The sequence below is a fragment of the Convolutriloba macropyga genome, unplaced genomic scaffold (genome assembly GCF_964194025.1).
Source record: "Convolutriloba macropyga unplaced genomic scaffold, txConMacr16.3 SCAFFOLD_4269, whole genome shotgun sequence".
NCBI classification, from domain to species: domain Eukaryota; kingdom Metazoa; phylum Xenacoelomorpha; order Acoela; family Convolutidae; genus Convolutriloba; species Convolutriloba macropyga.
Window position 1 is genome coordinate 1 of NW_027449213.1, and position 22,484 is coordinate 22,484.

General features: G+C 36.0%; 1 protein-coding gene across 1 annotated transcript; it reads right to left on the reverse strand.

Moving 5' to 3' along the window:
* Window positions 1-72: 72 nt before the first annotated feature.
* LOC142354867 (uncharacterized) lies at window positions 73-18,311 on the reverse strand (the record flags this gene model as incomplete). Its single annotated transcript, XM_075407216.1, has 5 exons — window positions 73-359; window positions 1,434-2,228; window positions 3,894-4,224; window positions 15,663-15,934; window positions 18,147-18,311. Coding segments are annotated over 5 exons (1,850 nt in total), but the record flags the coding sequence as incomplete, so codon positions are not given.
* Window positions 18,312-22,484: the final 4,173 nt, after the last annotated feature.

The window sequence follows — 22,484 nt, forward strand, 5'->3', positions numbered from 1 at the left end:
ATATATATATATATATATATATGTTACAGCAAGGGTACGCTAAAACTTTGGTCATAATTCCGTCTACCTTACCGATAAGTAGCGCGACACTCTGAACTGAATATTGGGTTGATTTGCTAACCGAACGTTTTCGGCCTTCAGAATTTGAGACAATGTTTTTTTTGTTAGGTTTTTCTCATTTAAGGAACCATTCCTGAGGTCTCCATTGATGAACATTTTGATGTTGAGAGCCACTTCGTGTATGAATAGAGCCTCCAGTTTGATATCCAGACTCCACTTTGATCTGGCCAGTTGCAGCAACCAGTCAGCGTCTGTGATGCTCACAAAACCATCTGTGTCTCTATTCGCTTCCACAAGTTCTGTTTTCATCAGAACCATTCACGTGTTACATCATAAACATTAAATAATACCGTTACGTGTTTGTCCTATTCATTCTAAATTGTGTATTAAGATAATTGGTCTTTTTCTTGCGAATCTTGAGCGGATGAATATATAAACATAATCCATTCCTATATAAACACTGACGTTTAAATATTATTTTTCAAAAAAGCACAATTGGAAATTAAAACTTAGTGCTTACTTTAGTGTTTTGTTTCTGCAAACCAACAATTCGGTATCTAAAAATTGTTTTTCCCCTCATTTTTGTACCCCAATTTTGCAATTGAATTTGAAAAGAATCCTCTCAAAAAATTTTGCAGTCACGTGATATTTTGAACCGGCCAATTAAAAACGAGAATTGAGTTTTCATGAATCAATACTTTGTTAGCATACTAAAATCTGTAAATAAAGTTGAAACCAGCATGATCAAGATCGAACCGTGGTTCACAAACACGCTCTCTGATGTTATTTTTTGTGAACAATTTAAATTGCTTGCTAATTCCTACCCACATGATACCCAATCAAATATTTCTAGACTTTTCGAATTTTGATAATTTTCACAATCCAGTTTAACTCAAACTCCCCCATTTTAACTCAAACTCCCCCATTTTAACTCAAACTCCCCCATTTTAACTCAACCTGCCCCATTTTTTCGTGTGTTTTTCAATCGGTAATTTTAAATTATTAACATCAAAGCTATTGATGAGTAATTTTAAACATTCGCTATTCTTAACCTGTTGCTTTTCTTAAATCAAAACCATTGGCCGTGATGAGATGCAAAAAAAACTGAAAAAAGTGAAACATTTTGCTTGTACGTTCAACGACTCTTGCATGTACAGATGACTGTTAGGGACAGTTGACAACTTCAAATTGAGAATTCTTTAAACTGAAAACTTTAGAACTGAGTACATTCATAGGTACCTCTTTTAAGAGCTTCAATTGGTTATCGCCTTAAATTTGGCAAAATTTTAGTTCGGGATTTTTGCCTAATGGCTTTGAAAATTCCGTTTGCCTAATCGAGTTTTTATCCGTTAAGATATCGTTTTATGTAACACCTGTTGAAAACAACTCCATTTTTCTTCGATCGCAACACTGAAAAAGATACATGAACAGCTCGTGCTGAACATGTTTCACACCTGCCGCGAAAATCTCTCTGTCGCTTTTTGATTGGTTTTCATCAAATTGCTCGTCCAGGTAATTTTCCATACTTTGCAGGGACATGAAACAGGTATTGTAAAACGAGTAAAATTCGGTGGTGCTAAATTTTTCCGAACTTTTCGGAATTGGAACGATCTCAAACGTCGGGAACTTCAGCACTGAATCTTCGGTTTGTTCGGAGGAAATTCCCGAAAACCGAGATGGGTTTCTGCTTTGGTTTTCTTTCGGGTCGCAAACGAGTGAAAGAGTGTGAATCAAATCAACGTTTGAAACCAATTCCTCAGCTTTTTCAAAGTTTACAATCAAGTAAACCCGTTTGAATTTTTGAATGAAGCTTTTCCATGATTTTAGGGAAAAATTTGATTGAGTCGATTTTGAACTTATAGAGCTCGTTGTTTCAGCTCTGCTCGGAATCGGGATGTCTGGAATTTCTTGAGTAGCTTCTGTATCGTCATTTTGGTCGTCAGGATTTTCCAGCTGTGCTTCATTTTCGTTTTCAACAACTTCTTTTTGTGTAATCTCTTCGTTTTGTTCGTTCCGACTGTTGTCTGGTCGGTTTTCTACAATTTCATTCTGGGACGGGCATTCATCTTGGGTTACAGCCATCTGGTTGTACTCTGGAGATTTATCTTGATCAATTGTTGGTGCGGAATTTTCAAAATGCTCTTGGATGATTGGAACATTGAGGTTTCCTATCAAAAAAGAACAAAAGTAGATCCGCCTCTAGAACAAAAACAAATACCGCCTCTAGTACGATATCCCCTTTTCTCGTATCATATACCCCAGCCCCTATTTATAGAATCGTGATTGCGCATTGCACGTGCACCTGGAGTTCAATGAATATGCACGCACCCAGCTAGTAGGACAAACGGAAGAAATCACATCGTAAAACATTAATAGACTTTTGATGCGATAGTCATAGCTGCTTAACTTTTCAATAAAATAACTTTTAGAACGCTACGCAAATCTGAAACTAATCACCAACTAGGTTTTCTCTCATTTTGGTAAAAATACTAACCGGGGGAATGGGGGAATGAGTTATTTATAGTATGCAAACGAGTGACTCATGGCTTGGAACTGATTGACAAAAGATTGTTCCGGGTTTTCGTGATAGAGCTTTCTGAAACATTGGGGCACACATAACTAATCTTAAAAAATGTCTAGTGAAAAATGTCTTTTAAATTAGTCTATTGTCAATGATTTCCCCATACGTTTAGAACTCTAATCCTAAAACATGGGCCGTCATGTATACTCGATTTTTGGACATCCCACGTAATAATAGCTCTTAATTCTGATCGGATAAGTTTTCAAAAATTCGCTCACAATAGTTTCCATTTTCAAGACACATTGAGCAATGTTTCTCGAATATGCTTAGAAACTACGCCAAGTCTAAAAGAACTATAATGGTTTTTGTGTGCGTGCTAAACCCACGTTTGGTTGTATGAATTCAAATTTAGTCAAACCGGCAGCTGAGACATGGCAATGGCTCGCGACATGTTAACAAGTGCATTAAAATTGTTTCACAAAGTAGGACTTACTTGATTGTCAGCTGAATGAAATCCTAATATTACGCTGCCCAGCAATGTCTCAGCTAGCCAGATCAACTCAACAAACTAAAAATTGATACGAGTTCTGTTTGACACCATCACATGTTTGCCAGCCTTTCTTTCCGCACCGCTTACTATGTTTCGAGGAACGATTGGTGGGAAAAAAAGAATAATCAGCTGGCCAGTGGCGAAAGTTATGCAACTGTTGCAAAGTAATGGAGTAGCGGGAGGTTAATAACTAGGCTGCAATAGTTAGGTTCCTAATCAAAATGGGAGTAGAATTTTATATTTAAATTCTTGATGAAAAAGACAGAATGTTGCAGACTTGTAGTTTTTGAACACTTTCTTCCCAAATCACCACACAAAATGTTTTGATTTTTATTTTTAAATTTTTCTAATTCGTTCTCTCTTACTTTGTCATCACAACGAGAGCAGGATTGAAAACATTACCGCACGGTAATAGCTATATCATCATCTCTCGATTGTGACAACTCGATATTGCCATCTCAAGAATATATAAATTCAGGGAGAACCGCAAAAGGTCATTAAGAAGCAAAAACATTCACCGAACCTTTGACAAAAACCGACGAAATTGACAAAATACCAAAATCAACACTTCTGGCAAAAAATGATGATGATGTCGGGAAAAGAAAGTGAAATCGATGCTTTCAGTGATATAAACCGAAAAAAAAGACAAACACTTTTTGTTGTAACTTTTTCAGAACGCGGGTGTACACATACCCATTATAATTAAATGGAATTGCTGTTCAATTTCTTGAAAATATAAGTAATCACTTGGATTTTTCCTACCTTTCTCTGCAGTTGCGTCTTCTGTATCTGCAGCTTCTGTTCCAGCTCCTTGAAGCTGATCTTGGTCTCCTTTTTCTGATTTCGGATATTCAACTTCGGCATTACTAGCAACACGCTCTTTCGTCTCTTTATTCGCCTCCTCTTCATTATCAGAGAAAAAAGCGAGAGTTTCGTCGTTGTTTTTAGCGCCTGAATTCTCTCTATTTCTGCTGACGTCACTACTGGCCGAACTCAAACTCTGGCTCCCTTTAAACTTTCTCCCCATTGCAACATCATTGTTTTGGAATGCTGAATTTCTATCCACTTTCGGTGGTCCTTTTGACGGCGATGTCTAAAACTTCTTAATATTTTGCTGGCATCAAAGATACACAAGGAATCAAAGATTTTAAAAAAAAATCATCCGCCGAAGACTTCTATTCATCTTCTTTACTCATTTTCAACTCACAAGTATATTCTAGAAATCATTTTTGACATCTTACTTGCTTCAAAAATTTTGTTTGTATGCGTTAATACTTATCAGAACATCGCAAATTGCGCCGATAAAGTTTTAGTTATGTGGCTATATCAGATCTTGTTGATATTTTATAAAGATGTGCCAGGAAATTTTTTCAACATTTTGTTAAAAAGTATTTCAAGTTTTGCGAAAAACTATCATTAAATGATAAGGTGCATCAAGTTTGATTTCACTTGGATCTTGAAAGTACGCATTTTTTTAAAAAAATAAAACATTACTACTTGGCCGTAACAAAAGGTACACAACACACACACACACACACACAGACACACACACACACACACACACACACACATACACACACACACACACACACACACAAAGAGAAACACAAATGCTAACCCCAACACCATAAAACTTAAAAAAAAAAAATTTCTTTCTGGCAACTGACCTTTATTCAAGGTTCGACACGTTCAATTAGTCCCTCTTTGAATTTTAATAAATAGGCATCGACTGATTGAGTCAATTTTATCGGTAAAGAAAGCAAGCGCAATTCAGTCGGTTTTGACCTTCACATTTATGTTCTAAAAACACGCGTTTTTTTAGCAGAAGCCTACAAAAAGAACATCGATTTGAACAATATCCTTAACTAGATTACATCATCATTGCATTTTACAGAATTTAATTGTTTTTTTTTCCTCTTACTTATTTGTGGCTGTGGTGCAGATGGAAGCAACATCTTCAAACTGCGATGAGGGTCTCGTGAGTAGCAATTCCGAAAAGGTGAGCGAATTAACCAAGGAGGATCGTTTTTTGCGCTCGAAAACCGAACAACAAGAGCAAGAAATTGCTAAACTGCGGGAAAATAAAAAAACATGAACGATCGCCTGCGGTGTCAGGAACGGTATTCCAGGAAAGATTGTGTGCTGATTTCCAATCCCCCATTTGAAGCAAGGAATAGTGCAGACGTCACCCGAGACATTTTGAAATTTTTTCAAAGTTTTCTTGGTTTGAAAATAGACTATAATCGGATAAAAGCTTGCCACCTATTACCCGGTAACAATGCCAAAACAACTTCCACTGTTATCTGTAAGTTCATATTCTACCAAGACAAAATATATGTGTACAAAAAACGCAGGAGCCTACGAAACAAAAAAAACTTTATGAACAAGCTAAATATATACATGTACGAGTCGCTGCCTGAATTTGAACAGGAAATACGAAACGAGGCACACAAGCGAGACATGATTACGAGCACCAACAATTGTGTTGTCTCAGTTTTGGTTCATGATGGAAACGAAAAAACTAAGTTTGTCAAAGTACAAGAAGTTGAAGAGTTGGACAACTTAGATGCCGTCAAAAAAAGACAAGCAACTGAACGCAACAGCGTCGAAAAACTATCGCCACATAACAAACGCCACTGCTTCGGTAGAGAGTAAAGGAACTAAGACAAACTTAATGCTTAACTCAACCTTTTGGTTTTGATTGACTTCAAAGAACTTTTGATTATTTTTCTGTTCAAAAATAAATTGATTTCTTACGGGAAGATAAATACATTTGGTAGGAACAAAGCACAAATAGATAAATCTAGCTGTATATTGACAAAAAAATTTTTTAGGTTTCTACGAACCTACCAGTGATCTCTGCTGGTGCCTTTCAACCTAGTTGCGATCTCCGCAAGCTGCACAGTTTGGAAGAAGGGGAGTTGAAGCCTATAGAAAAAGAAAAACTCTGCGATCTCCGCGGAGATATTAAAGCAACTAGGAACACTCTAAAAACTATCCAAAATTTGTAGTTTTGTTCAAAACTTTTGTTTCACATTTTTTCTCTTGCAGTTTTCCAAAGTTCCTTTTTTGTTTTTTTTGTTTTGTTATGTTTTTTGTTTTGTTTTTTTAAACAGTAATGCGCTGTTAGGATGAGATGCTGATAAAAACCAGTAAGGCATAATGCTAAAAACGCAGACAAAAGAACATATGGAGGTTTCAGAAAACAAGGACACTTCAGTTAAAACTGCAAAGGAGTGGATACTTCTTCAAAACATTCGTTTTTTAACGAAAAATTTTGATGAATTCAAAGTTTTTATTAGTCAGACAGAGGTTGAGCCATTGGCAATCTGCCTAACTGAAACTTGGTTAAAAAATAGCTTTGAAAGCAATTGTTTTTCTGTGCAGAACTACCTCAAGATAGAAACATCCAACAGAAAAAAAAGAGGAGGTGGTGTTGGCATTTTTGTACACAAAAAAGCGACAAAGAAAAGAATTGCATCAGTTGATACAAACAGTCTGCAAGCTATTAGTTTGGAGATTAACTTTTTCGATAAAACACACTTAGTGACTTGTATATACATTCCGCCAAATACTACAAATGCAGAAACCTTTGAAAATTTTTTTTCCTATATTGATCAAATAAGTATGACACCCAATACTCTACATATCGTGTGTGGCGACCTAAATGTTAATTTTTTGAAGAAATCGGCAAAATCGACCCTAATAATTAACCAAATGGAAATGAATGCTTTGGCTCTTGTAGACCCTCAAACAACAGCGCGCGAAACAATTAGGACAAAAATTTGTATTGATGTTTTTTTCACAAATTTCAAATCAAAAAGTTTTGTTGAAAAAACCAAAATCAGCGACCATTACACGGTGGGACTAGAGCTTGTAAAAAGAGAGAAAAGTTTTGAAAGTGTTCAAGTTTTGAGAGGAAACTGGAATAAACTAGACAATGATCATGTCCTCCTTGAGCTCAATTCTTTCCTCCAGAAAAGAATTTGAATCAGTGAGCGGCCAACTATTAACAAGTGATACCAACCGGTGTCCAGAAATCGTACCTGAGAAACTGGTTGAGGCACTCAATACTTTTTTACCTCTAAAGCCATCAAAACAAGGCGCCAAGAAAGATTGGAATGACAGAGAAGTAAAAAATGCTCAGCTAAAAAAAAAGCCAACTCTGGAAGCGTTACTTAACAACAAAATCCCAAAGTGATAAAGAAGCGTACGAAATACATTCCAAATTGTTGAGGAAATAAATAAGAGGAAAGATGTCAGAATTTTTTGAAAAGCAAATAATGACAGAAGCTGGAAACAAAAACAGGAAATTTTTTCAGTTTGTTACCGAAGTAGTCAATATCAATGGAGATGAAAAAACAGTAGAAAAGAACGCTGTTGATGATCTTGATAAATTCAATAATTTTTTTGCTACAATAGGAGCTAACTTAACAAAAAAATTTTCTTCACCAAAACTGACACAGAGAGCAAAACAAATAAATTCTATGTTTTTCAGGACAATTGATGAAAAAGAAGTTACTGCCGCTATCGCTAAGACTAAGAAAAAGTACAGCACAGATTGCTATAATTTGAATTACGTCTATATCAAAGCTGTATCGGCAAGGGTTTCGCCGGTTCTGACGATGCTCTTCAACAAATGTTTTGAGGAGGGAAATTTTCCGAAGCCTTTTAAAATAGCAGCCATAACACCACTCCATAAAGAAGGAGACAAGGGCAAACCAGAGAATTACAGACCGATCTCATTGTTACCTATCATTGGCAAAATATTTGAGTTCCTAATTTTTGATAGAATTAAAAACTATATAGAAAAATTCAAGATACTAAAGGCTAATCAATTTGGGTTTAGATCAAACCACAACACTACCGAAGCAATTGTTTCATTGTTAGAAGATATCAGAATGAATAAACAAAATAACGCAAATGAAATCAAGGTTACTTTTCTGGACTTGAAAAAAGCATTTGATACTGTCGACCATCGCATTCTCCTAGAGAAATGTTCAGATTATGGATTGAGGGGTAAGACTTTAAGCATAATAGCTTCCTTTCTGCACGACAGAACACAGGTAGTAAAACTGAAAGGAAAATCTTCAAAATCTAGACAAGTGTCGTTTGGAGTACCGCAGGGTTCCATCCTTGGACCACTGCTGTTTATTCTTTATATAAACGACGTTTCATGTAACAATGAAAACAGTACAGATTATCTTTTTGCTGACGATACCGCTATAAAAACCATTGGAACTCCAAAAACAATAGATAGCAAGCATCAATTGGCTCTAAAAAATGTTACACATTGGCTAGAGCAAAATAAGCTCACACTAAATATCAAAAAAACAAAGACAATGTCTTTCAGGCAAAAGAAAGCCAGTGAAGACGGCTTTTCACTTTACGCGGAAAAAATAGAAAATGTAAACAGTTTCAAGTATTTAGGCATCATTCTAGATCACCGTTTAAGCTTTTCCGAACATAGCAATATTATCCAGAAGAAGCTGAACCAGTTCACTGCTATGTTTTATCGTCTGAGAAAGTTTCTAAAAGTATCGCATATGATAAGAGTCTATAAGACTTATGTACAGCCAATCATACAGTACGGAGTCATAGCTTATGGGTCGACGACAAAAAGCATTCTACAGCCTATTGATAACAAAGTAAACAGATTGCTTAGAATAATCTTTTTTAAGAAAAAATTTGAGTCAACTACAAAAATACGAGAAGAAAACAACATCTAAAGCACACAAGAACTCCATATTTACGAACTGCTAAAGTTGCTGATAAAAGTGATACGAAAAGAATGCAATTTCGAACAACTGAAAAAAGCAATCGCAGAAAAAGAGCTGATTGAAATTGATGGGATGAGAAAAACAAAAAAACAACTTAAAGTGAGTTACCCTAAACTAAGTAATTGCTCAATCACAGTAAGGTTGAGAAAACTATGCATCTGCTTGCTTGGTTTAGATCCTACTTTTTTCAAAAACCTGAGAAAATTGAAAGAAAAACAGGTTAAAGTTTTCGCTACAAGTTTCCTTAAAAACTATGTTATTGGTTCTTTAGACATAAAAAACTATATTTTTGGCTGATTGGAACGATCGATATTTGTAAGTTGTATACTGCCGTTTAAATCCAAGAATTTTGTTTTGGTTTTATTTGAAACTTTTTTTAGACAAATAGTAGTCCTTTTCCCTGCATAAACCCTCTTTTGTTTATCTTCCTCACAAAGGCGCCTGAAAACGATCCATAGGGGTCAATGGTGTCCTTTCGGAGCGCATGTAACACTTGAAAATAAATAAATTATAGTAAATGCCCGTTTGTATCATGCGTAATCCGTAAACAATTTATTATTATTATTAATAGTAATTTTGGCACTAAATTTCGGAATGAAACTTATGAAAGAATTTCGAAAAATTTTGTCATCTTCGACGTCTCATGAGGAGAATGAGACCATTTTTGTAAACTCTCGCATATGTGTTACCAGTGAGATTTGATTTTTTGGTTTGGACAAAATTAAAGCCGTGATTTGTAACAAACAAAATGCAGTTTGTCCATAATTTATCATTTCTGACAGTTTCTGCATTCTACCACTATTTGTGTCCTAAACCTAACTCTCTCAGAACAACACTTTCATTTTTCTCTCTGACACACACATAAAACACACGTTGCACATAAAAGGCAGACACACTCACAAACATACAACCAAACAAGCGAACGCACACAAACACAATAGCAGAAACACGAAAACAAAACTCTGACCTAAAATGATAAATTTTTTTATTTTCGCAACTGATCCTTTCCCAACTGATCCTTTCGCTTCTTCTAATTATGTGTTGTTGAGAAACTAGGCGTAGACTTGTTCAGTCAACTGTATCAGTATTTTTGAAGTTGACAGCAAATTTTGAATCATTTGAAATTTCCAAATTTTTGAAAAAATTTCTTAATGTCTCTTGAGCATAAAGGACCAATTCGTGCTCCTCAATCTTGATATGCTTTAGATCTAGAATTAGGAAGCAAAGTTTTGTTGTTTAACAATAATAAAATCACAATTTGTTGCAAATAATAAGTATTTTTTTTTTCAGACAGTTTTTGCACTCTGCCTCTACTTGTGCCTAAAATTTAAAGGAAATAACTCTCTTTATCTGCTTCTCTATTTTTTTGATCCCTTTTTTATATTTCAGCAGCTGACATTTAAATTTCAGCAGCTGACATTTAATCAAGATTCCTCACAGTTCTTTTAGGTAAATTTTGTTTTCTTTTTCGTCGTCTTTTTTCTAGAAACTAAAAGGGGACATCTTGAGGCAATCTTATCGGTAATTGAAAAACTGACGCTAAAATTTGAAATAAATTGAGTTTCTTCCAAAATTTTTGCCAATTCTGATGTTTCATTAGCATATTAGGCCAGTGCAGTTTTTTTGTCATCTCGCAGATGTGTTATCAGCAAGATTAATTTAAAATAATTTTGTTTTCAAAAAAGATCATGTAAAACCTTTTTCTGTGGCATATATAGGGTAATTTTCCAATTTTTAGATTTTCGGCAGTTTTTCTATTCTTCTTCTACTTGTGCAACATGTTAAAGGAAACATTAAAGTTTGTTCTAAAAGTCTTTTTTTGTAGCTTTTAGAAGAATGGTTATCAGTAAAGTTTAAAGTTTTGGCCTCTTCACACTTCAGAGTATTTTGATTTTTTATGACCTGAAAGGAGAATTTTTGTCCAATTTCCAAGAAATTTTGAATCCTTATATAGGTACCATCACAATAAACAAACTCATTGGTTTTTTAAATTACAGAAATGCCCACAATCTGGAAATGATCAATTGAAAGAGCAATTTCAATATACGGTAACAAAAAACAGTCTTGTGTTTTTTAGTCTCATATTTTACAGGGGGCTAGTTCAAGCAATCTGCTCTGACAACAAAGGGAGAACAAAAAATGAAGATAAGAGAAGGTTCCCATCTTTAATTTTCAGTAATGATTTCGGTTGTGGATTTGATTTTCATTCGATGAAACCGTTTTTTTACGTCTCCGTGGCTTGAAAACATTGAAATGGTCAATTTTGATGAAATACTAGTAAAAGTACGCGAAAACAAGTCTAGAAATTAGAAAGTTTTTGGCTTTTTTGCTTTACATTTTTAAAGTGGATTTTTTGGGCTATTTTGAGAGCTTTTTTTTCAAAGAACAAGATAAATTAAATTAAACACTAGAACCAAAAATAATTAACTTGGTTAACAAAACGGTGATTGTTAATACAACAGATCAATAGTTTATGAATCTCATTTCGTCGGCATTTTTTTATTTTTCACATGTAAAATGTATGTTTTTATTCTCCCCACTTTGGTCAGGTAAGATTAAAAAACACTAGAACTGCACATTGATAAGTCTCCCGTTTGTTGCAATCGTTTTGGCGACTTATAATTAAAGGACCAATCTCGACTCTTCTGATTCTGAATTTGTTAAATCTGGCCATAAAGAGCGTGTCAAAATCATTGAGGCAGACCCCTTGATCATATCTGTCGACAATGATTGCAACAGTACTGGATCAACCATCTCCCCTCCGAGCAGTCGAGCACCCAAAAAGCAAAACAGTCTACTATGGAGCCCGTGCCAGCAACATTTCCGCTGATCCCCGAATAGTGGTGATTGACAAGGATTGCATTAGTTTCCAGAAAGCTACAGACAACCCCTGCGCTTGGAAGGAACGATTGTCACTTAACACAGCCAACCGCTTGAGTGTTTTCTTGAAGGTTGCCGATATCCCGCCAAGGACTTCAATTGCAAGGGGAACAAATGTGATTCCCAAATTTGCGCAGTTATCGTCGTGGAGACAATATTTTCTTTCATCTGCTGCATCAAGTGCGTATCCTGCCTTTGTAGCCGCATTAGTGAGAGAGTTGGATTGCAGCGACGAAGTAACAGTTACATCAAATGCAGCAGGTTTTCCCGCTTTCCAAATAGGGACAAAGATGTCTCCAGGGCGTGACTGGCTTTCTGGAATTAGGTTCTTTTTTTCCACTACTGGTGAGAGATTCGCAGATGAGCAAGCAGACACTAATTTATCTCGAATACGGTCATGTCTTGCAATTGCGTCTCCCCGACCGTGACACGCAATGGCATGATCCCCTAGATGTCAAGAACTCCTGCTTTACAGAACGGGCACTTCCTTTCGGCGTCGTAGACAGGGACACCCAACTTGTACTTTGCACTAATTCTAAACTCATTGGGTGCCATATGAAGCCCAAGAGCTGGAATGGGGGGAGCAGACAACCAAGCTCCAGCATGTCGGACAGACAATGAGAGAAGTTGGGCGGATTCTCTCTCACAAGCTAGATTCTCTTTGAGAACATGAAATTTTTCATTATCAAGAGAATGCTGAATCGTCTTTTGTGAGAGGTTTGAAATGTCCAGTTGTGCTATACTGCAATAAAGATCCTGAAAAACTTGGCAGTTTTTTGGGCTCTCAGCGGTTATTTTGGAAACAAGATCTTCAGAGGAGAGAACAAAGCCAACGTATGATGCTTTATACTGGTCTTGGCATTGGCGAACACCCAAATCTGAAAGGCTTATGGGTAGGGTTGCTTGAGTCCAGGATTCTTCTGGAAGAACAGTTCCAAGGATATTCTCAAGTTTTTCGCGCTGTTGGGCATCAAATTGTTTTAGGGATTTAAAAACTGGACGTTTGGGCGTTTGACAACGCAAAGAATACACCATTTTGGGGGACCCAATACAGTGGCGTAGGATACCTAGGGCGCACTGAGGGTCATCAAGATAGTCCAACTTTTCAAAAAGTACCCCTATTTTCCCTATCCTTTCGTTAAATTTCATGCAGACAAACTCTGGGGTTCCTAACGCAGCTCCAAGAACCTCAAGGCCCGAAACATCATTTCGTTTTATTCTTGTATCCAGTCTGTCTAAATCTACCGTGGACCACAGTTCGCACTTTTCGACCCTGATGTGGAGGCCGCGATCAGGTCCGAGCTGGCATAAAAGGTCCCAAGATCTAATGAGATCGTCCTCTGAGCCCACCAAGACACCGTCATCTAGATACCAGGAATGCTGTTGAAGCTCTGGCGCAGTTTCCTGATTTTTCTCTATAATGGGCCAGAGCGTCAGAGAGAAAAGCAAAGGGCCTAATGGGTCGCCTTGTTGGATACCGCTTTCACTGGTAACAACAAATTTGTCATAGAATAATTGGCTGTGTTGTGAATAACAGGAATTGGTAAAAGCAGCAATGCCTGGCATTGAATTTGCAACGGTTTTCAGCATTTCACTGCGTTTTATCGAATTGAATGCATTGCAAAAGTCAATTTGCAAAATACCTGAGGAACTGGACGAGGTGAGTATTTTTTCATACGAAATCTTAGTCGAATGTATGATGACTTCCGCTCCTCCCTTCACTCCCACACCCAATTGCAGGCTCTGGAACAGTTCCTTTGCTTCTAAATTTGCTTCCTTGGCTAAACATTTAGCTATTAGCCTTCTCAAGACTTCTCCGACTGCAATAGGGCGAATACCGCCTTTCTTTTTCAGCAAGGCTGATAAAGATGCACTACAAAGAGCTTGTGAAACAAATTCGGGAAGTTCCCCACGGCAGCTTATGTTTACAAGCTTAGTCAGTACTCTCAAAGCAACTTGTGACTGATCTGAAGCGGTACACTGTGCAGCATGCAGAAGATGTTCGGGAAACATTTTTGAAGGACCAGCTGCTGTAAATCTTGAAAACGAGTTCAGCTGTTCCGAAACATTTTCCTCACTGAATTGATAGGCTTGTGATGAAAAATTTTGGACTACAATAGGCTTTTCTTCCGGGGGATGCAATTTTTTCAAACTATCGAGAGTTGCCTTGTTGACTGGTGCAAAACCATCAGAAGCCAAAACTTTTGCTGCTCTGCCATATTGGCCCTGGAAACACAAATTTGTTGCACGTTTGATAATCTCTTTGGAGTTTGTATCGTTTGATCGTTTTGATTGTTTCAAAGAGCAAGCTTCGTTCCATAGCCCTCCAAAGTCTCTGCTGTTCCAGCGATTAATTCTTTCTAGAATTCTTTGGTCGTTGTTCCGCCTGTGTTTTTGCCCGCCTCTGTTACTGGCACGTAAAATGCATTTAGACAATCCGAAGAGTTTTCTCCAGTTTAGTTCTGTATTAGGATCTTCAATGCAATCAGTAATGACGTCAGAGAAAAGCTCTGACCATTTGTACCGTACATTGATAGGGACATAGCGGATAGTCGGGACTTTAGTGTGAAGCAACGTTTTTATAACTGGAAGGTTACCGTCTGTTCTAATTCTTTCGGAGTTCAAAGCGGTTAATGCTTCGTTTACATAGAGTGCGCTCTCGGCAGTAATTAGCAGATCGTCAATTTTGTCTGATAGTTCCTTGGAGATTCTTTTCAATTTACTTAAAGGTTTTTTGAAACACCAGTAGGACCATATTGATTTTGAGTTGATCCAAGAGTCGTAATCAGGGCCCCATCCAATGTATCTAAATTTTGTTTCTTCCAAAAGATGTTCTAATACCTGGATCTTATATAATTTGTCGGCTGTGTCAGGAATGAATAAAATAGAGCCAGGTGAAATGTGGAACTTATTTTCTATTGTAAGGTTGGACATCGGTTGAGTTAAACCACTGCTTGGGATGGGATTTACCTCATTCTCGGAACGAATGTCTGTCTTATGTGAATTTTCAATTGTCAAAGCTTCTTTTGCTCTTAAATTGTACTTCATTTTTGAGCGTGCGAAAAACTGTTTATAAGAAAACAATATACTACATCTTCTCTTTATAGACTGCCACAGTACCAAAAACTGGAATTATCTCACCGGGGGATCTGCAACTTGAGACTGATAGAGTTGTTCCACTCGGTGGGACTTCGGCCCCCACAGCAACACACTGCTGAGTCGACTTTTTGTAGATAACAGCACTGATTTAAAAAATGTGTGTGTGGGGGGGTTCAGTTTTGGGTGCTAATGATTCATATTTCAAATGTAAATTTTTCTAAGTTCTTGATTTGCTTGTTGGATCTGAGAGATCAACCGGATGCACGTGCTTATTTAATTCTCTCTATGCAAAAAAAGAGAAACCTTGGTTGCTGTAATAGTTTTTAATCATCAGAGAACAGGAAGACGAAAAAAATATAAACAAAATTTCGAGAAAAAAAAATAATTGATTTTTTTGAAATTTTTGGTTAAGTAAATAAAATCGTTATTTTTTTTGGCTTGAAGCTCTTTAGATTCTCTCATGACAATCAAAACTCCATTCAACTTAATTAAATTTACGACAAATTTCTCCGTTTATTTTTAACGCTATCCGTATAGATATGGAAGCTTGCATTACTAGTGTAAATTTTATATATCTGAAAAGACCTTGTTGCTCAATTGATTGATAGAACAACCTCACATAAATTTTATTGTTTGGAAAATTTCTGATAATACATGTATTGTCTATTTGCAAAACAAAACTCATACAATCGTTTAAGATACGTACTCAAGGATTTTAAGAGATCGTGTAAGACTGGTATTGGTAGAGAGGAATATATATGTAATGACTCACCTCCGGTTTGTCGTCATCATCTTTCCCGAACAAATTTTCCCCAGGTGACGTTTGACCATTGCGAATGGTATCCTGTGATCCAGAGTTTTGACCTTCAACCTCAACTTCATCTTCCAATTCTTCGCCGTGTTGAAAAATTGGCTGTTGATTGGTCGACTTCAGCTTTTCGTCTGATTGGAGTTTGTTTTCACTTTGACTTCTCTCAATTTGTCCTTCGTCGTTCACACTTTCTATTTCGAGTGGTTCACCAATTTCTTCATTCAGCTCAACGTCTATTTCCGCAGTTGACTAGTTTGCAAAATACTTCACTATTTTTAGCTTTAGCTAAGAAGAAATGTGTCTTTCCCATTATAGCCCCCTAGCGTATTGGTCAGATAACCTAGACCCACCCTATCATGGTAATTATACCATAATGGGGGGCTATAATAAGGGAGGGGGGCTGTAATGGGAAAGACCCGAAGAAGTAGAGAGTATAGAAAACTTCAAAATGAGAAACCAGTCACTCCAAATTGAGGAACCAATTACATTCCATAATACTCAAATTCCTATAGCACAGCTAGAAAGAAAAGTTATTTTTAAACTAATTGCTGATTAAGATTGGTTAACATAAGGAGCGTGAACATTGAAAAGCGATAAACATAGTATGACACATAAAAAACTATAGAACCAAAATTTAACGGGAAAAAACTCCGTGAGGTAGAATTCTATACTTTGAAAAAAACAACAGAAATTCGGGCACTTTTTGAAAAAAAAACGCTAGCTTTTATTTCAAACATAAGCGACTGACGTCGGGCGAACTGCTCTCAAACGATTGGCGAGCGGTTGGCTTTGTCACTAGCTAGCTACGTTTTAGCGAGGCTACTAGCTTCAGCTTAATTGAAGGCGCGTGAAGTGAGCACAGCGGGAGATACTGATGGGAGAAACGGTGGGGAGGGGTCCTTGGCTGCACAGGGCCATTACAGCCTGAACAATGTGCAGGGGTGTGGTTGGGGGGTCTCCAAAACAGTTTCCGTGAATCGCATACTTGGAGATTCGTGAGCTGAAGGGCTCCAAGAGCACTTAATGCACTCTGAGCGCTACCTGTTTACCCCTTTTTGAGGACGAAAAGTCAAATGGGTACGACGAGATATTGGTTAAGCAAAACATCGCATTAAAAAAAGACCAACAGGGCTATTATAAATGCTACAAACTTCGTTTGGGAGCAATTAAAAACTAAAATCTTTTGAAAATTACATTATCAAATGACACCCATGTCCAGTTTTTCCAGACCAAAATTACAGAGTCTGCGAATTGGTTCGAGCGCACAAACTTTTGGACAATGGGACGAATTTCGTATGATCAAAGGCCACTTTCGTCTAGGTTAGCCTGATCAGAGGCGGTTTCAAGCGCACATTAGTGATCAGAGCAGATTTCGAGCGCAATTGGGTCTGATCAGAAACCTTTTCCAGCGCATTCTTCTTTTGAATTTTGCGTTTTTTACTGAGGCAACAAAAAAGGATCGTTCTGATCATTGATTCATCTACAGTTTTATGGCTCTGATCTGAACCAAAGGGGTCCAACTGATAGGAAATGCCCGTCCCCTTAAGAGGAAATTTTCATTAGCTGTAGATCACGTTTGTTGTGGAAAGCTGTCTATGTTCATCCATTGAGTCATAAATAAGCATTCTTAATAATTGTGTTTCTCAACAGTTGGGTTTCATTGTCATTAGCAAGTCTTTTAGAATTGGCTCTTCTTTAATTGAATTTGATACTGCTAACATCAATTTTTATGAAATGAATATATTATAACAAAACTAAAATGATTTGTTCATAGTGAAAACTGTTCTCTGATCAGACTATTTTGATTGCAATTGAGTCTGATCAGAGGCGCTTTCGAGCGAGCAATAGTCTGATCAAAAGTAAGTTTCGAGCACACTATAGTCTGATCAGAATTAATTTTGAGCGCACAATTGTCCGGACAATGGTCTGCAATTGGTGTGGGCCAGAGTCGCACAAAGGTCTGAAAAATGGTCTGATTTCGACCTGATCAGTGATCACCTCCACCTGGGAAGGTCTGATCAGAGAGAACTTTGAGCTCAGTTCCAGCGCACACGAGGTTTTGAGCGCACATGAGTCTGGTCTGAGGTCCCTTCAGTCTGGAACGGTCTGATCAGTGATCACTTCCGTCTGGCACCTCAACCAGGATATAATTACTTGCCTTTTGAAATGACAATTTTGAATTGTTGGCTTAAGCTGGTATTGCGACATGATGTTGGATGATTTTAAATCTCAGATGTTAATGTCTGCGATACAATACATTTTGTTCTGTCTAAATGGGTAACGTTCCGTATGTTGGACTAGCCATTAAGTTTTTGATAAACCATTCTTAATAATGGTGTAAAATATTGGTTATCAATGATCGAATGCTACCTGTAAGGAATTTCAGAACATTCACGCTTTTTTGCCGTTAAATTACATTACTGAGCCAGTCAACTGTATCTTGACCTTGATCTTGATCTTGTTCCAGTTCTTCTGCCACTTCGGAGTGCGTGGGTGTGACAAAAGGAGATAGTTCAGGCTCTTTCTCGTAGATGTTGGTGAACAAATCAATGCACAAAGATGTGACGTCATAAGAGAAACAATTCTCTACAGCATCCAGCCAGTCGATGCCTGAACACAAAATGAACAAAGTTAAATTGGTGGCTTTTTCACGTTGATTGTGTTTTAAGATAAGTTGCCTGGATTGAACTTTTCCTTCTGGAACTGAGCGTTTATCTACCGAGAGGAGTTTCTAGGAAAAATCGAACGCGTGTATTTAATTTTTTACTCGTTTTCCCTCCAATTACTATAACTATAACCAACAGTAGCTACACCAGCCATTTTTTTCAGTATTTGCAAAACTCTTTTTTTTCGAATGTTTTTCAAAGTCTTATTACTGACATTGATTACTCAATAATTTTTGATTATTCGGCAGTTGACGACAATTTATTTGCCTAATTCAAAAATTCAAATCATATCTTCAACCATTTGTAATTGGAATTCTTTGTCAACAATTAGATAGAAGATCAGACAATTTATTATTATAGTAAAAAATGGCTTACGATTTTTATTCTTTCCATCTTGTTTTAAGAACTGAGAACAAGTTCTTTTTTGAGTATTTAGGTATCTTTATTTAGTGTTCTAAAACATAAAAATAACGGTCCCGCAATCGTTAAAGAAGTTTTATTGTGATCTTTAAATACACCAAGGAGGCTCGGTAATGTGCGTTTGCACATTAAGTTCCGACCCCGATCATCTACATTTTTCACTTAATTGTCTCCCAAATGAGGAAGAGACAAAAAATATATCAACATAGCGTTAAACAAACTACTAAAAGAATAAAACAATCCACTTTAGTCGGCATATGAGACCTCTGGACCTGTGACTACCTTAATAGCACTACCAGGAAAAGGCGGTGATAAAAATCGAATACTTACAAACATTATTTACGACCAAAACTGGTTGTCAATTTTTTGAGAACCATTTATAACCAAATAAAAAATGCCATCAGATAAAACATAAAATAAAAAAGATTAGCCTCTACTTCATTAGAGAAAAACTGTGGGACTTTTCCTCAATGCCATTTGGTAAAAAGTTCACAAGAAATGAACAAAAGGGGCAACATTTAAAAAACTTTCTTTTTTAAAAAGAATTAATGTCAAACTAATTAGAAATATTAGGAATCAAATGAAACCATTGTGAGACTCTTTTACACCTCCATAGAGTGCAATTGAGACCATTCTTTATACAAGATATTTCATACGACTACAGAAAGAACGACAAATACAGGCAAAAATTAAAAAAATTGCACAAAAAAATTTCACGAAAACTATGTCCCGGCCAAATAAACCTTAAGCTCCTCAATAAAAACATTGAAAATATTTCATTGAGATTTTGTCAATTGACCAAAGGACCGCCCATTATTGTGGTACTGTGAAAAGAATATAAAAACCTACAAATATGGTCGAATATGCAAAACTCACGTATGTTTTACGAAAACTGATGGTACCAAGAACAAAGACCATTTGAGGAAAAAAAACCGTTAAAAGGAGCAATTTGTAGTTCATTAGATAAGGGATGTGACTTGTCTAAGGGGCTGCTAAGCCACAAGTTAACAGAAAAAAGATTGGCAAATCTCAGAAATCCATTGTCTTTTTTTTTTAAAAATTGTAAATATTTTTTAAAAATTATTTTCAAAAACCATAGCCAACATAAGCTTTCAACTAAAAAAGTGGACAGTTTTTTTGCAACTTTTTTTAAAAATAACTGCGCTTGTTATTAGGGAGACTAAGTCATTAGACCATAAATTAACAGTAAATACATGCTTAAATAAAAAATTTCGCAAACAACTTTACAAAACCACAGCGTTGAAGCCATTAAAATTGTAAAATATTAACCGCGAGAAACTTAAATCTTCCTTTGCGTCTCCTTTGATCATCAAAAAGCCTTTTCTATAACCACTATGTCAAAATGACAGGAAAAGAAAATTACAAAAACTGAAAATTATCTAAATTTCACAAAATTCTACTGAAACAATGTGTCTAAGCCCTGAAGACATCAAAACGTTTAACCAACAGCAAAATCATTGTTGGCTTCAACAAAACAATAAAAAGATCTCTCAATAATGAAGCCAAGTTGCAAAAATGATACAACATTGTAAAATACGAAAAAAAACTCAACCCAGAACAAAAAAGGATAATTTTAAGGATACTTTTACATTTTTTTTGCAAAAATTTAATTTGAAAGTCAAAAAAGTATTAACTAAATATTGATATCAGTTATTAAGTTAATTTAGGTATCAGTAGTTGGCCACTGGGAATATCATTTACCCAATATTCAGCATACGACAACAGAAATTAACTACAAATACATGGCAAAAATAAAAACCTATACCAAATTCTGCAAGAGAACGGCGTCGCAGCCTTTAAAACCATATGTTAAGAAAAAACTAAGTTTTTTCAGTAGAGATTTTATTAAAAAAATTTTTCAGATAGATTTTTATGAAATGTGACAATTTGCCAACGAAACAAAAGCAACAGCAAAAATGGGCAATTATGCACAAAAATCACAAAATTTTGTATGAAAACTCTTATTACAAAAGCGAAGAAACCGTTCTTTTAAAACAAACTGCCACAAAATTAGTTTGTATTATGTAAGAATGAAAGTTGGACCTGCATTTACTGAGAATAAGTAAATGATGACAGAAATAATTTTTAAAAAATTGACAAGTTCAAAAAATCACTTAAATTTCCTTAAAACGAATACTTTCAATGATATTAGAGAGACATTAGGTAACATCCGAATGCATGATAGTTTCCCCAACACCTCTTGCAGAAGCCGTGCGGATTTTTGAAAGGTTAGACTTAGCAATCAGAGTGCAAAATAATAACACATGAAGGAAAAACACAAGAGTTCTATTAAAATTTACTAAAACTCTTCTTCAAAGCCACAAAAACCATTAGGTTCTCTTAAAACAAACTAAATCTACATTCGGCCTCCTTTTGATGTAAATGGAAGCTGCCTTTAATGGAGCCGTGAATAAAATTTTTGTCAGTAATTAACATTCAGAAACAAAAGCAAATTTTTTTGAAAAAAAGGCATCACTAAAACAAAAAATAAAAAATTTTGATTGTAATCCATATGATAACATCGCACCTATCCCTGGTTTTGCCGCGCGCCCAAAGAACTGCCCAAATACTCCAATGGTTTTGGAATTAGATCAATTGTTGAGTGAAATACTTCAAAGTTTTTGGAAAAAAATTGATGCGTTTTGTATAGTTATCGAGTTTTAAATTTGTAAAAACCGGCAAAATTCAATTCCAGAAGACTTTTACAGGGCGCCGAATTGCAACTAGCTCTCCTTTGGAGTTTGGGAAGAGTGTTTCAGCGGTTGTTGGGTCTCCGCTTTCGGCAAACTTATATAAATTGGACCAAAAAAGCATATTTTGTCCAATTTTTGATGAAAAAATCTCTGAATTTTGAATATTTTATCAAAATTTTCACCCAAAGAAACTCAAATAAAATAATTCTGCAACCTTCTTCTGTCTCTAACAGTAACAATAACACTCTACTGTTGAGAATTTTAACGTATTTTAAATAATATTAGCAAAGTTATGCCAAATTTTAGCAAAAATTACTGAAAATGTGAACAAAAACTGTCGAATATTCAAACTTTAAACTTCGATAACTCCCTGTAAAAAACGAAATTCGAAAAAGTATTTTTAATTCTATGTTCCACGATGTACACACTTTTTAATGATACCACTCACAACTCTTTACGATGAATATATCGATCGGCCAAAAATGTCTGAAAAAAACCCAATTTAGTATATAGTTCCTCCCTCCCCACTAAAGTGGGGGTCGGAACAATGATAAAAACTTCAAAATTTTTTTTTGCAAAATAACTTGAAAGAAAGAAAGAAGCATTGTGGATTTGAAAATGTCAAAACTCATGCTTTTAAAGAAGTGGAAATTCCTGCCAGCAACAAAAGCACACAAGAAACTGATACGACTACTATAGCTCATTTACGGACCCAACTCAAAGTTGAAATCCTCGACATTATTCTTGTTGATCTTATTTCAAAAGATCAATTTCATCAATCTATTGTCGAAGCTTAACCTCCAAACGACATAGCACACGTAATTTGGTAGATTCTCAGCCCTGACAAAGCAATCAGAAAAAAATGCTGGCAATCGGAAAAATTGTCTACAAAAATCAAGCAGAAAAGCAGAAGAAAGCCTTTCTTAGAATTCTAAAGAGAAATAAAGAGAAAAAAGACAAATTATAAAATCCTTGGGCCACAG